The 16821-nt window shown below is 38.7% G+C and overlaps 1 protein-coding gene across 25 annotated transcripts in view; it reads left to right on the forward strand.

Moving 5' to 3' along the window:
* AIG1 (androgen induced 1) overlaps nucleotides 1-16821 on the forward strand; it is a 321750-nt gene that overhangs the window by 90909 nt on the left and 214020 nt on the right. For 24 of the 25 annotated variants that reach the window (XM_055265907.2, XM_055265953.2, XM_055265935.2 and 21 more), the window contains one exon: nucleotides 11697-11798. The exons of the other annotated variant lie outside the window; for it this stretch is intronic. In XM_055265907.2, coding sequence (XP_055121882.2) covers nucleotides 11697-11798 — 102 coding nt within the window. The remainder of the gene's footprint in view (nucleotides 1-11696; nucleotides 11799-16821) is intronic. 25 annotated transcript variants of the gene reach the window in all.

The raw sequence follows: 16821 nt of genomic DNA on the forward strand, positions 1-16821 counted from the left end.
GTGGCCTTGTGAGGCATATTCAATCCAGAGGACCAGCTTGATGATTTTTCACCATTCACGAACATTTTCCTTTGCCTTTAGTTTTTTTCTAGAATGATTAACCACACTTACTCGCCAAAAATTGAGTTCCGACTATATGCAGCTTCTTCTAGGGGACCCAGAACTAGCTATAAAATAATAGACTCTGGCATTTAATTTATTTATTCAACCAATTATTAATAGATTCAAAAGTATCTGGTATGTACAAAAAATGTTTAGAGAGGTTGAAAGTGGCCAGGTGTGGTGGTTCATGCCTATAATCCCAACACTGGGAGGCCAAGGCTGGAGGATCCCTTGAAACCAGGAGTTCCTGACCAGATTGGAAACAAAGTGAAACTCTGTCTCTACTCCCTCCGCAAAAAAGTTAAAAGCATAGGGGTCTCACTGCCTGACCTCACATTCTGGTTTGGACATTATTAACTTTTTGACTCTGGGAAAGTTACTAAAATTAAAATTTTCTAAAGATATGTTTTTTTCATCTATAAGACTGGGTAAAATAATAGTAGCTACCTTAAAGTAGTTACGATTCTGAAAGATCATGTTGCTTGTGAAATCTCTGGCCCATACATTGTTAAGACTAAACAAAGGCAAGCCAGCCTTAATAAAGCACTGAGAAAGATTGCATGCATATAGTATTCTCAGAATGACGAAACTGTAGTGATGAAGAACAAATCAACAGTTGCCAGGGGTTAGTTAAGGTTGTGGGGAGGGTGTGACTATCAAGAGTTAGTACCAGGCCTGCCTGGGTCATAGAGTGAGACTCTGTGTAAAAAGAAAGAAAGAAAGAAAAAAAATTAGTACCAAGGAGTTTCTTTGTGATAACAGAATGCTTCTGTATCTTGAGCAGGCAGTCGTGATCCAAATATATATGTGTGATACCGCTCCCACCTCCACCAAAAATGAGTGCATGTCAAAGCCGGTGAAACCCGAATTTGGTCTGTAGTTTATAGTATCATATGAATGTTAATTTCTGGTTTTGAGGATGTACCATGGCTATGTAAGATGACATCACTGGGGAAAGCTGGGGGAAGGATACACAGGAACACTGTGTTATCTTTCAATTTATGAGTCTTAGATTATTTCAAAATAGAGAGTTATTTTGTTTTGTTTTGTTGTTTTTCTGTTTTGTTTTTGAGACAGTGTCTCTCTCTGTAGCCCAGGCTGGAGTGCAGTGGTGTGATCTCGGTGCACTGCAGCCTTCACCTTCCAGGTTCAAGCAATTCTCCTGCCTCAGCCTCCTGAATAGCTGAGATTACAGGCATACACCACCACATCTGGCTGTTTTTTTATTTTTTTATTTGTAGTAGTGATGTGGTTTCGCTATGTTGGCCAAGCTGGTCTTGAACTTCTGGCCTCAAATGATCCACCTGCCTCAGCCTCCCAAAGTGCTGGGATTACAGGCGGGAGCCACTCAAAATAGTTTAAAAATATAAGGCATGAAAAGAGATGTGACAGTGTAACAGAGAAGAGATAGACTTGTCTCTGCCCTTACGGAGTTTACATTCTACTGGGAAGAGAAACCAGTAATTACACTGTCAGTTATTTCATGGTAACTGTGATCAGTGTTACGAAGGAAAAATGTAATGTGCTATGAGAGCATGTGTGAAGACAAGGGGGCCTGAAGCTGGGGCAGCTCAGGAGAGGCTTTTTGTGGGGGTGGATATCTAAGCTCCCATTTCTATGGTAGGGTGAGCTGGGTGGGATGGTGGGAGCTGTTCTAGGGAAAGGGAGCAACATTGATGGGGACCTGGAGGGTGAAAGAGCCCTCGGCAGCTTAGAGGAACTGGCCACCGTGCAGGAGCCAGAGTTAAGTAGGCCAGTGTTACAAGCACAGTGTTGTGGGGGTCAAGGAAATAAGTAATTATGTCTGACAAGAAACTAGGGAGAGAAAACAAGTGCACCATGATAGTAGCAATGGATAAAGCTTAGATTTTGAAATGGGTTGTTTTTTAATGAATTTAAAGCTGCAGTTATAAAACGCACAAAGGAATGGATACTTTGAGTGTTTGATGAGTTTGGGAAGCCACACATAGTCTGGTGAAGAGGGTCCCTGGAAGGAGCCAGAAAGGGACCGGGAAGAGCATTTGCGGCTTGACCACAAAGGAAGTTTGATTTTTTGTCCTGCAAGCATGGAGGAGCCATTGGGACTTTTGAGCTGGCAAATTCTTCAAAGTTTACTCAGAGGCCAAGATGAAGCATAGATGGAGTTAAAGAGAACTGAAGCCAGTGAGCCTGGCCAAGAGGCTACTGCAGGAGTCCAGGATAGGGACATTAGAGCCTGAAGCTGGGGTGAAGGGAGTGGTACTGGGACAGGGAGTGACAGAGGAGCCTCATGTCAGCAGGCCCAGCCAACAATGGGTGCCTCAGATCCTGGAGCATCTCTCCTGGTATTTAGGTTGGTGCAAACGTTATTGTGCTTTTTGCAATTTATCCCCTGAGGTCTCATGTAGGTATATAAAAACATACATGTAACACATCTACTGTGGCCTTGTTAGAAATTAGGAAATTGGAAAGAATGCATATATCCATTAGTGAGTACTTGAGTAAACTATGGTATATAATCCTACAATGGGGTTCTATGGAGCACTTAAGAACCATGGAGTATCTTCTTAAAATATTAAGTCAGAAGAATTGCAGAAGACTAGGTATAGTATGACCTAATTTCATAGAATAATGTGTAGAGTGCATTTTACATACATAGAAAAAGATCTTGAAAGATATACCTCTTCCTAGGCCGGGCGCGGTGGCTTACGCTTGTAATCCCAGCACTTTGGGAGGCCGAGGCGGGTGGATCACGAGATCAGGAGATCGAGACCACGGTGAAACCCCGTCTCTACTAAAAATACAAAAAATTAGCCGGGCGTGGTGGTGGGCACCTGTAGTCCCGGCTACTCGGAGAGGTTGAGGCAGGAGAATGGCGTGAACCCGGGAGGCGGAGCTTGCAGTGAGCCGAGATCGCGCCACTGCACTCCAGCCTGGGCGATAAAGCGAGACTCTGTCTCAAAAAAAAAAAAAAGATATACCTCTTCCTTTGGCAATAAAGATCTTTGCAGGTGGAGATTGTAAAGAATGTTTACTTTTTATACATTTCCTTATAGTGATTTATTTATTACAAATATGTTCATGCTTCAATATATCTGTCTGTTGCACTTCTACGTGAATGATATTGTCTTAGATTGGACTCCTGTGACCAGGCTTTGAAATGGAGACCACATGCAGAAGGAGGCAGCCCTTGGGAGGTGCCCCTGTTAGAAAGTAAGGAAGACAGCATTGGACAGAGAGGGAAGCTCACCCATATTGCACTTGTAACTGAGACATATTAGGAGCTCTTGAGCTGGAATGGCCCTTCAGAGTCATCCTAAATTGGGGCAGGGTCTTTGTCTTAGTATCCTTGCGTTAGCCAGTCATTGGGTTTGGACTGCCTTGAGGAGGGAGCATGACCTTGGCTAGTCCATTCCCTGTAGCTGAGGGCAACTCCTGTTGAAGGATGCAGCTGAGAATGGCCAGCAACTGATAGTCCTATGCACTGGCCAACGGATGCCCTGACTCTGAAGAGGGAGTCTGGGAAAGCACTTCAGTATCCATTACAGTTATTTGGTGTAAGTTTAAAATTTATTTTCAGACCTTGCAGACCTTGCTTAATTATCTTAGCTTCGCTTTCACTAATACAAAGATAAAAGAGGAAAAAATGATTATCTCAATGTGAAAAAAATTAAATGAAATTAAAAAACATTTTTGATTAAAAGAGTCTTGGCAATTAGGAGTAAAAAGCAATTTATTTGACCTGATAAAGAGTACTTTCTCCAGGCTCCCCTTTCCCTGAAGGTGTAGGCCCTCTGCGGGCCAGGCTCCTCTGGCTTAATTTCCTCTACCACATTGTGTGGCCTCAGGCCTTGCCTTCCATCTCCTTGACCACAATCTGCAGAGTGCTCTGATTCTCATATTGGTATTTGCCTCCAGGCAGTCCCAGTTTCTGAGTTTGCTTCTGTTTTCATTTTTCCTCTCTTCTTTTTTTTTTTTCCTTTTTTCTTTTTGTGGCTCCTAGTGATTTCCCTTCCTTTCTTGTGTGCTCAGCAATACATTTAAAAGTATATTTGTTGTAATTTATTTAGCACCTAGTGTTTCACAGCGGGAAGGTTTTTCAGTGTATCTGGTCCACAGTTCTGCAGAAAGCTAAACCCCGACTGTCTTCACCAAAGGCAATTTTTCCTTTTGCTGCCTCTAATGTGACTTTCAGTTTTATTTTTTATATTTTATTTATTTCATAAGTTCATTCACCTTTATCCTCTTCTCCTCTTGCTCTATCTTCTATTGAATCTCAGTTTTTCTTCTTTGACCTCTTTTCTTTAATGGAGAATTATTTGATCATGAATTATACCTATTGGGGCAACCTTTTCTGGTTTGTATCATTCAGCTGACTGTTTAAAATCATATTCCTCTCTATGTTTTTTGTGGTATCTATGACTACATTCCATACTGTTTCGTTTCTTGTGATTATGCATTCTTAAATTGGTTTGTTCTTACCGAGCCAACTATTTGTGAAAGGATAGAACTGGAGACAGACTAGGGAATGGAGCTAGGGCAGCTTGAATTTCCATCTATTTTCCACTACTACCTTGTCCTGGAGAACGGCCTCTGTGTGGGCTCAACTCATTTCTCTCTCCTCAGCTCATTTTTATCACAGCTCTTTTGGATGGTGACATAAAGCTTGGTCTCCATCAGGTGAGCATCAGCCATATATTCAGGCTTGGTACCACCACTCTTTTCTTGTTGACCTTAGTACACCCACATCCTGCTCTGGCAGAGATGACACACTAGCCTGTTTCCACATTTAGCATCATCATCTCTGACCCCTAATGCCAAATGGGTCAGAGCATTTCCCCAGTGCTCCCATGCATCGAGACCTCATGTTCCCAGCAAGGGTCATTTAATGTCCTTCAGGGTTTGCCACCTGTAAAGACCTCTGTGTTCTGCTCACTCAACCAGAGAGCTGCAGGATCTTGTTTCTTCCATCAGAGTCTCCCCATGTCCTCGTTTAATTTTCCTAACACTTGGCAGCCTTTTAAAGAGTGATGTTTGGATTATGGGTGTTTCCTACTGTTTCGTCAGTTTCACTTCTGTTTCTCATTCTCCTAATTTTTGGTTGACTTAAGGAAAGAGACCTTTCAGTCTTGCACTTGATCTTGAAGTCCAGAGGATTATTATAGGATGATAGAAGACTTAAGCAGGTGAGGGACGAGCTATCTCATAGATGATCTGAGAAGGGCTGGGTCATAAGAGTAGCCTGGAAAGAAGGAGATTTCTTCCTTACATACAGAAGGACAGAAATCCACAGGTAACATACAGGAGGAATTTTAGGTCGATAGGAAGAAAAGGAGTAAAAAGGTACTTGCTCCTGTGGGAGACGTGGAGTCTGGCATGTACAAGGAACAGCAATATACCTTATTCATTTATTCAGCAAATTTTTATCACATCCATGCCATATGCCAGGCAGTGGGGAACCAGTAATGAATAGGACAAACCAATTCCTGTTCTCTGATACTTCACTTTCTCATAGAGGAGCCACAGAACAAGGAAGAACTGAGCAGCAGCAACAACAGCAAGAGCCTGTTTTCTGTCAGGTTCTATAATAGACAACAGAGCAGTGGAGAGTCTAGTGGTGGCTTCCATGTGGAGGTGCTATTTAAGCTAGACCTGAAAGAACAGAGAATCCAGCCATGTGAAAGGAGGGGAAGAGCATTCCTGGCACAGAGTAGAAAATGCTATGGTCCTGAATCAGGAAAGAGCTTAATAATTTTCAGGAACAAACAAATTACTGGTTGGACTTGAAGGAGCAAGACAGAACATGGCACAGGCCGAGGTTGGAGAGAAAGGAAGGAACCAAATCATGTAGGCATTTGTAGGAGCTGGGTTTGTATTCTATCATTACTTCCTCAGTCAGTAGAGATAATGAAGAACAGAAATCTAGGCAAATATGGATAAATTATAAATGTACCAAAATGATGATAGTTAAAACCCATGAAAAAAAGAGCATAACATCAACAAGTGCTTTGGTAATTCTCTATATGGAGATTCGGGTTTTAAGATAATTTGGGCAGAATTCATAGCATAAAAAATTAACATTACTCACAGATTTACATTTTAAGGAGAGGAATTGCATGTCATGCTTTTAATAATGAATCCTGGGAACTGATTGTCCTCTGAAACAAAGGAGATTGCGGCATTTTAGAGAGCCCTAAGCTTCACTATGCATTTCTGAATTTGAGGATATGGTTGAGGAAAATTAGCCAGAAGGAAAGGACTTGGACACTCAGGATTCCATAGATCTGGAAAGTGGGAAGGCAGGGGCCGTGCTGAAGGAGACATTCACTCTTTGCATGGGGGCCATCAGAGACGAAGCCAGATAGCATGCACAACACCCAGCTTATTCTCACGCCCATGCTTTCTCTGTTTGCAAAGAGAAATCACATCGGAAACGTTTCTAAAGATTACCCTTCTGCAACAGAAAGAATTGACTGGAAAGTAAGTTATGAAAAGGAAATCTGGAAGCAAGGTAATAGAGCCCCAAACAGAATTTAAATCTTTTCCTATCAGTATTTGGTAGAGTCTGAGTACTGACATATCAGAATATATATAGGATTTTATCCAGTTGAAGCTGCAGACTTTAAGGATGTATCCATTTCCTCCCCTCTTCCCTCCTTCCTTCCCTCCCTCAACAGTGAATGTTTGAGATGATGCTATCCAGCCTTTATAGATCAATCTATAGATAAGTGACTCTTCTTTTTATCCTTCTTCATGGCAAATTTCTCTCCAACATCCTTTGCATTCTAATTGGTCTTACTCAATTCCAAAGAATTTCCCATTAATCAATAAAGCTTCTTCTTAGAAGTGGACTAAAGCTGAAGTTTCAGCTTCTGTCAGACTACATGTGAGAGACTCCTTTCAAAAAGAAGCAAACCGTGAATCCAGTTTTCTTTTGGCATTAATTTCCGAGTAGTTCTGGGGGTTAAAATAAGACATCAATGACTAGCTGTCACTCAAGTACTTTATCTCAAAGCTTAAAGGACTGGAAAGTGACTGTGCTCCTTCCACTCTCAGTTCAAGTACAGTATTCTGTTCCTGGCAGCCAAGAAGCAGCAGGTGTAGGATGAAGAATAGCTGGCCATTGCTCCTGGCCAGAGAAGGCACTTCTTCACAACAGTGGAAGGTTTCAGTATCGCTTAGCCTGTCCAAGAGAAACTATTTTTGTTCCATATCCATGCCCTGGTAGGAGAGTTCAAATTTATTTTGGGTTTGCTGATGGCTATACTATCAGGAGGATATGAGTACAGGAAGCCAAGAAGCTACCATCTGTGCTGTGTTTATATCTAAAGAATTATTTAGAAGACTGATTACTCAGTTAGCTGGGCCTCCTGACCTTCTAGTATTACACTTAGAAAGGTAACTAACACTTTCTTGAAAGTCACTTCACTTTTAATAACCCATATAGTTCCCTCAATATAAGATAGGGATCAAAGTATTGACCAAAGCTTCACACTGAGTCTCATGTGTTGTGGATGCTATGAATGATCACCTGTGGTGAACAGAAAGTGACTCCTAACAGTGATATGTTAGTGAATATTTAACAATGGGCTCTCTAGGGAAAAAATACCTGATTCATAGCATTTGCCAGTTTCCATGATGGAATAGTAAGAACAATTTTATAAGTTCAAAAACATAGCTGAAATATAGAAATTCCACAATAGACAATAATGACCAAAATCAACTCAGGCAAAGTAGAAGCCCAAATAGCCCTATATTTATTAAAGAAAATGAATTCGCAAATCTGCCCACCAGAAAAATTGCAAGTCCAGATGGCTTTACTAGGGAAATATATCAATTGCATAAGGAATAAATTACACTAATCTTGCACAAAACCCTTCAGAAAATAGAGAGGAAACACTTCCCAACTCACCTTTTGATTCCAGAATGTATACTGTTACCAGAATTAGGTGAAGACATTATGAGAAAAGAAAATTACAGATCAGAAATCAGTATACTTCATGAATAGAGATGAAAAGAAAATTCTTTGCAAAGTATCAGCAGATTGAATCCAGTAAAAACATATATGTGTGTGTGTACATATATGTATGTGTGTGTGTGTGTGTGTGTGTGTATATATATATAAAATCATATATGATGACCAGGAATGTAAGGTTGGTTTGACTTTCAAAATCAATTGATATAATTCACCATATTAACAGACTAAAGAGGGAAAACTGTATGATAGTCTCAAGATATGAAACAAAACCATCTGAAAAAATTCAAAAATTCAACACTTATTCCTTGTGTATGTATATAACTCCCAAATAAAGTAAGAATAGAAGAGATTTTTCTCAACTTGATAAAAGACAACTAAAAGAAGCCTGCAGCTAATATCAGACTTAAGTGTGGAAAGACTGAACACTTTCCCTAAGATAGAGATGAAGGCAAGGATGCTCACTCTCCATCACTTCTATTCAACATATTGCTGCAGGTCACAGGCAGTGCAATAAAAAAAAGAAGTAAAATGCATAAAATTGTACGGGAAAAACACTGTGTTTATTTGCAGATCGTGTAAGTATAAAATGCAAAACTATTTCTAAAATAGCTACTAGAACTACTACATGAATTTAGCAAAGGTATAAGATACAATGTCAATATTCAAAAATCAGTTCATTTTTATAAACTAGCAAAAAAGAATGTAAAAAATGTAATACTCTCCACAATAGCATCACAAAACATGAAATATTTATGGATAGGTTCAACAAAATATGTGCAGTGTCTGTGCATTGAAAACCACAAACATTGCTGAGAGAAATTAAAGAAGACCCAAGTTAGGGGATACAAATGATCTTCATGGATTGGAAGATTCAATATTGTTAAAATGTTAGCTCTCACCAGTCACCATGAGAATTCTAGCAGGATATTTGTATAAATTAACAATTGGAGATTCTAACATTTAAATGGAAATGCAAAGGATTTAAAACAGTCAAAATTTGGAAAGGGAGAACACAGTGGGAGCCTATGATAAGCAGAATTCCAACGTGACACCAAGATTCCATCCCCTGCTGCACCAGCGTGTACAGTCCCCTTCTGTAGAGTATGAGAGAGACCTGTGAATATAATGGGATGTCACTTTCTTGATTAGGTTATGTTATATGGCAAAGGTGTAGAGATTTGCATCAGTGGCTCCATCCAAGACTAAAGTGGCTTCTTGCCTGTGTTTGGACACCCAGACCAAATGTAAACCTTTGGTCCTCACCCTCCAGAAACAGATGTGCCTTTACCACCCCTCAGATTAAGGCAAACACACATTTATCTCACAGTCTACCTTCGGGGTCAGACTTGGGGAGGAGGTCCACAAATGCCCTGAGGCATACTCATGACTGTGGGCAGGGAATTCCAGGCTCACAGTTACTCCAGGTGTGATCTTGAAGGGAAGAGGTGCATGCTCCGCACAGGCAAGCCACTTGGCCACGGGATGTCTTCACTCCATGGGAAGGGAGGAGGCTCAAGGTGGCTGAAGTAGAGCCTCCCCAAGTAGAACATCTCAAACTTATATGTGCATAAGATCTTATTGAAATGCAGAATCAGAGCATATCAGAGTGAGACCTGGGATCCTGCACATTTAAAAGCTTTCGGGTGACATGAGTGCTGCCGACCCACTTTGAATAGCAAGGCTGGAATCATGGGGTGGGGTAGTACTGCTGTGATGCCTGGCAGTGCATCCCTGGCATTGGAGCACATGATCAGCCCTAATTGGTTTGGTGTCACTTGTCAAATCTGTCCAGCAAAAGAAGTGAAAACAGGAATGGCTATCTTTAATTAAGTGTTTACTATCTGTCACTAATATCTTTAGGTGTGATAACTCATGTAATTCATTGGTAACCACCCCTTGCCAAGTACCAGCTTAGAAACGCTAGCCAATTGCTTAAAGACATTCTTCTGATCTCATAGCATCCCTTATTTCCCTTATTTTCATCCCTTTTATCTGTCCCAGTTACCCAAGCCGTTGTGCTACAAAATCCCTAGGATCCTCAAGTTTTCCTAAACCCTCTTTTTCCTAAATCCTCATATTCATGGACCTCGAGACAGCCTGGGAAAACATCCTGGTTGGTTCTACTACAAAATCTTGTTATTAGATCTCTGTAGGGTCCTCCTGATTCCTGACAGTCTTCCTTTTAAATATTTTATGGACTTCCTAGCACATTATCCACAGCAGTGCCCCAAATCCTCTCTTTGTGCTCAGCTCTATTTCCAACTGTCAGCAAAAGTGCTTGCATTTCACTTTAAAGGGAAGAATGCTTAATCTGTGTTTATAATTCTAATCCCTTTCTTTTCCTGGGCTTCGCTTATCAGTCATTCCATGTCTTTCTATCTCCTTTTACTCTGACTTTTAGCCAATCAAAATACTGCCTGGATCTCCTATTTTGTAAGATCATACACACCCTCCTAATCCCTGTTACATGTCTCAGGCAGCCAACCTCCTTTGCCTTCCCTCACTGCCCACTGCCATGAAACAGGAGTCACGTTTTACTGCCTCTACATGCCACCTGCAACCACTTTAATCTCTTGCATTCTGGCCTTTTCTTCCACCAACCTACGAAACCACCAATTTGAAGTGGCATTAAACTATTTATTATTTTTATTAATAAAATATGGGAGCATGAATGAGATAAAATGAAGTCAAAATTGTTTCTAATATTTATGCTGTATTTTTCCATTTTGTAGCATTTTTTATTTTGAGACATCACTCTGCAGAGATTTGTATCTCTTCCTGTGGGATGGTTCCCTTTCTATGCTACATTTTTTGACATTTACAAAAACATACACTTTTTCTTTTAAATTCAGTGCTGAAGGTTAAGACCTTGGGCCATTCATTATTTTATCTGAACTTCTTTTCTCACCATTAGTTGGAAGAAGGGTAAAATAATACATTGAGTACTCTATTCTCTTTTGATGATTATGTTGCCGTTGGGCCAAAGCAAACCTTTCGAACCTAGATGAACTTCTAAGTTATTCCAAGAGAATTAGGAATCTTCCTTTACCCTCCATGGACCCAGCTTCTCAGTGCAGCTAAAGCCCTTGCTTAGTCTGTATAAATTAATACATTTGCTGGAAATGTGACTTTAGGAGATTTTATAGCAGTGGTTTCAGTGCTGCTAGTGGTGAAGTGGAAATTTGAGAATGTGAAGATTAATTTAAACCACATGATGGGTTCAAGGAAAAGGGACATAGCCGGCAGTTTCCTGAGTGTGTGCTAACTCTAGATAGTGGGTAATGGGATCTGAAAAACCACCAGTGAACTTTTAAACCCTCTTGAGAGGAATCAAACCAGCACAATTAGCCCTGAAACGGAGCTGTACATGAAAACAGGCCTCTTATCTCTCCCTCAGAAACCAATCCCTTTGCCTGAAAGAACACAATTGGGAGATCAGAGAGAGAGGAGGCACCTTAACTTTTACTACTAATGGAATGAAGCTAGACCTGTGTTTCCAATCATTAGCTGGTTTACTGATCTGTCTTTCATCATAGATTCCAAATTCTGTTGGATTCTTTTAACTATTGTTAACCAATAAATTGTATGTTGTGGATAGTCGATGAACTTGAAATAAAAGATTTCTTTTTCCTTCCAGTTTGTTGTAGCAGTGTTCTGGATCATTTATGCCTATGACAGAGAGATGATATACCCAAAGCTGCTGGATAATTTTATCCCAGGGTGGCTGAATCACGGAATGGTGAGTGGATTAAAACAAACGGCTTTCTTTTATTTTAAAAAATCTATTAAATAGCTATTATCTGCTATTTAGAACTTCCATATAATTTGCCTAAAAAGCCATGAAATCTTGGAAGGTTATAATGGGAGATTAAAATTAGAGAATACTGTAATATTTACTGAATATAAATAGAAACTTCTTCCCATGGAATTGAGTCATTATTCAAACTATGTAGTAGATGAATCCACAGATTATTAAGGTAGGTGTGTCAGTGGTGTTAAATAATATAACTAGCCAATTCTGGGATGAATTTAATTTCTGTGCCATTAGAAGGCTTGTCCTCAGAGCCCAAGGATGGATTCCCATCTACACAGCCACCAGCCCTCCACTCCACCTGCACCTCACATTGATGGGATTTTGTTTGAAGTAACTATTGCAGCTGGACAGTTTCCCTCAGATGGGCAGCAAGGCTGTTACTTTCTCTCAGAGATCTGTTGCAGGCATTTGGAGGTGTCTTTTGCAATGGAATTGTTTGCCTCATAGGGTTCTGCCCAAGTTAGGGTGTTTGCCTGTGGCTTTGAGGCCTTTTCCTTCTTCTCAGTCTAATTATTTCTGATGCTTTAGCCATGATGTTACCCTCACTAGTTTCAAATCCAGTGCTTTGGAAGGTTTTCACATCGTTTTACAACATTTGAGGATCTATTTTCTGCAGTGAAATTTTGTCTCATCTTCCCTTTCAGCTTTTGGGATTGAACACTACTTTGTTATTAACTAAGAAGCATACATTTTGGTTACAGCAGTTGTTAGAATATGTCCCAGGGTGTTCCTGGTGAAAGGGCAGCCCATCACAAGAAATTATAGGGGAAGGAGAAGCTGGAAATCATGAGTCTTGAGTACAAAATAACAGTTTCCCTTCTGCCCCCAATTTTGGTATATTTGAAGAAAAGTGGTGTGTCTAACAAACAAACATCACTGTACTGAAGGGTTTTGATCAATTCTTTCTTAAGCCAATTCATCAAAAGTGGCACATCTCAGAGAACTGGATTTTTTTTAGTTCAATTAGAGCCACACTTTTGAAGGATTAACATGGCACCTCTGGTCTATTTCCAAACACATCAGCTGGGTCTTGTCAGTTCAATTTAGCCATCCACAGGGCCTGGCATGGCTACTATGGCCTTCTCCAACTTTTTCCTTTTCTTGAATGTGAAAAGCACGTCGTAACTCCGTGGCTTTGCAATCTTCTGCCCCAAATGCCCTTCTCAGTCTTTGCTGACAAATTCCTACTAGCTTAGTTCCTATCTTCTTTAAGAAGCCGTTCCTAACTCCCCAAGCAAAGTTAGCTGTTCCATTACTTGTGCTTGCACAGCGCTTTCATATCTTTATTATGCATGTCTGTATCCCCACAAAAATGTTAAGCTCCTAGTGCAAAACAGCCTTTGAATTCCAAGCACTTTGCCCAGTTGTCTGGCATACAGTAGGATCAATATGTATTTATTAAATCGATGAATGAATTTAGCCAATTTCCATAATTCTTTGCCAGTTACATAGCTACTATTTTTTTTTTGAGAATATACTGTGTGCCAGGCACTCTACAGTGATTGTATCATTAAATTTTCACAATGGCACTACAAATAAGGAATGATCACAATTACAAGTGAAGAAACTGAATCTCAGAAACATTATATAATTTGCCCAAATGACGTAGCTCAGGATGGTAGAAGTGGGATCTGAACCCAGGCCTATCTGGCCTCAAATGTGTGGCCACATTTTATTTGAACAAGCAAAACATTAATTGATTCTTGATAAAGAGTAACATTGTGTGGTTTTTACAACAGTAAGTTAACAAAATAGAAGAGAAACATCTTCAGGGTATTTTGAAGCTTAGTTTCAAACTGTTTTCGTATTTCAGCTAAGATAAACCAGTCAATAATTAGATACGTATTTTTAAGAAAAAGACATTATGAAATTCCTGATCTCCAAGAGCTGAGTTGTAAGTGGAGATAGGCCTTGTAAATCATCACTTCAAACATTACACCAAAAAACATTGTCATGTGCTCAATCAGGAGCAGGCTCTGGCCAAAAGGCAGGCATATTCTTATACAAATAGTATTCTTTGTGACATCTCCAAATATGAGGAAGAGTAATATCACCTAGATAACTCTAATTAGAGTGTCCAAATTGTGAATATTAAAGGGAGACTCCTGAAGTTGCTGCCTCCAGTTGAATGTGAAATGATGTCAGTTACCTTGTTCTGACATTACAAGAGACTTTGCTGACAACAAATAATTGCATCATGTGCTATAGAATTAAAGTCTTGGCCACTTTGGCCTATTGTTAACAGGCCTGAACTGCACAATATTACCTTCATGCCAGAGAATGAATAACAGCCTTTGTGGATCCTGGTTCTAAATTTTTAATGTTTTGAACAAATGGCTTATTAAGCATGTATCCAGCCATTAGAACTTTGACTTGCCTCTCTTAATCTTACCTTGATTCACTTTGATGTCTTAAAATTCTTACTCCTGGAGACAAATACTACTTAGAAACACAAGGAGGAATTGAATGACACAAATATTTAGGAAAGAGAAAAGATAAATTAGTTAATATGTCAAATCCTCTGAGATAGTATGAGTTCAATAGATTCTTTCACAAGGAATTTTGTGTCCTAATAGTGATTAATGACCAATTCTTTGGTTTTCCTCATGTTCCAATTGATAGTTCCAGAATTACTGAGAAAAAAAGAAGTTGCCCCTGGTGGCTGAGGCGTATTTTGCAATATTAAACAATTTACATTACTTGAATTCTGTATCTGTGTAACTATAGATACAAAATGGGTAAACCATGATGCTGATCCTTTAGACTGGCAATTAAAATATGAACATTAAATGCTGGAATTATGAATAATTTTCATAAAATGTATAATAAAATGACATTTCAAATAAATGAGCATTTTCTTTGTTTAAATAATATTTAAAGTTTTAATAACTATTAATTTGTATTTGCTTTTAATTCTAATTGGTTTTTAATATTTAATTTAAAAATAGCATTTTTAAATATATGGAAATAAGTCCATTCCAAATTTCTTTTTTTTTTTTTCTTTAATTATACTTTAAGTTTTAGGGTACATGTGCACAAAGTGCAGGTTTGTTACGTACGTATACATGTGCCATGTTGGTGTGCTGCACCCATTAACTCTTCATTTAACATTAGGTATATCTCCTAATGCTATCCCTCTCCCCTCCCCCCACCCCACAACAGGCCCCAGTGTGTGATGTCCTCCTTCCTGTGTGCATGAGTTCTCATTGTTCAATTCCCAACTATGAGTGAGAACATGCGGTGTTTGGTTTTTTTGTCCTTCCGATAGTTTGCTGAGAATGATGGTTTCCAGCTTCATCCATATTCCTACAAATGACATGAACTCAATCCATTCCAAATTTCTTACCAGCCTGGATAACTTGGTGAAACCCTGTCTCTTAAAAAAAAAAAAATTAGCTGGATGTGGTGGTATGAACATGTAGTCCTAGCTACTCAGGTGGCTGAGGTGGAGGGATTGCTTGAGCCCATGAGGTCAAGGCTATAGTGAGCCATGATCATGCTACTGCACTCCAGCCCGAGTGACAGGAGTGAGACCCTGTCTCAAGAACAAAAAAATTCTCACATGTATTTTAATGTATGTATTTTAATTGAAAATTCAAATTGCATACATTTTGATTATAATTTTATTTTCAGTTGATCTTTTAGATTATTACTATCAGTAGAGTGAAAATTTTGTGAAATTTTCCATTATAATAGCATATTTAGTAATTTTGCTGAAATGAAGGCAAGAAAATATAGTTTTAGAATATTTATATTCATATTATATTAAATATTTTAATATTTAGATTTATAGCTTATAAATATATGTTTTACTACTTATCCAATCACATATTTTCTATTTTGTTTTGTAAAATGACATGTCACAATGTAGGAGGATAAAACATTTTATTTAGTACTTCATTAGCTTTATTTGTAGCTTTTTTCAAAAATGTATATGCTTATTTCAATTTTCAATGGGTAACACATACATATGGTATAAAATTTAAATGTTTCCCTGCCTCCTTTCTATACCGGCTACTTAATTCTTTTTTCCTTTACTTGTACCTTTTAAAATTAATTTTAACATACGTGTAATTAACATATTTACAGGGTACAGAGTGATATTTCAAAACATGTATATAATGTGTAATGGCCAAATCAGGGTAATTAGCATATGTATTTTCTCAAACATTTATCATTTCTTTATGTTGAGAACATTCAAAATCCTCTCTTCTAGCTTTTTGAAAATATACAGTAAATTATTGTTAACTATATTCATTCTGTATTGCTATAGAACACTAGAATTTATTCCTCCTATCTAGCTCTAATTGTGTCTCTGCTAACCAGCCTCTCCATAATCTCCCCTCCTGGCTACCTTTCCCTACTTCTAATAACCACAATTCTACTCATTACTTCTATGAGCTCATCATTTTTAGCTCCATCTTGTTCCAGATCTTAGAGGAAAAGCTTTCAGCTTTTGTCTCTTTAGTATGTTAGCGGTGGGTTTGTCATATATGGCCTTTATTGTATTAAGGTATATTCCATCTATACCTAATTTGTTGAGAGTTGTTATTGTAAATGATATTTAATTTTATCAAATACTTTTTTCTGTGTCTATTGAGATAATCATGTGGGTTTTGTTCTTCATTTTGTTTATGAGATATATCAAATTTATTCATTTGTGTAGGTTGAATCATCCTTTCATCTCTGGGATAAATATAAACTTTTGGATGCACTGTTGGATTTGGTTTGGTAGTATTTTGCTGAGGATTTTTGCATCTGTGCTCATCAGAGGTATTGGCCTATAGTTTAATTTTTTTGGTTCTGTCCTTGTCTGATTTTGGCATCATGGTAATGCTGGCATCATAGAATGAGTTAGGAATAATTCCCTCCTCTTTAATTTTTTGGAATATTTTCAGAAGTATTTGTGTTAGTTCTTCTTTATAAGTTTGGTACAATTTAGCAGTGA

The sequence above is a fragment of the Symphalangus syndactylus genome, chromosome 2 (assembly GCF_028878055.3).
Source record: "Symphalangus syndactylus isolate Jambi chromosome 2, NHGRI_mSymSyn1-v2.1_pri, whole genome shotgun sequence".
Taxonomy (NCBI): domain Eukaryota; kingdom Metazoa; phylum Chordata; class Mammalia; order Primates; family Hylobatidae; genus Symphalangus; species Symphalangus syndactylus.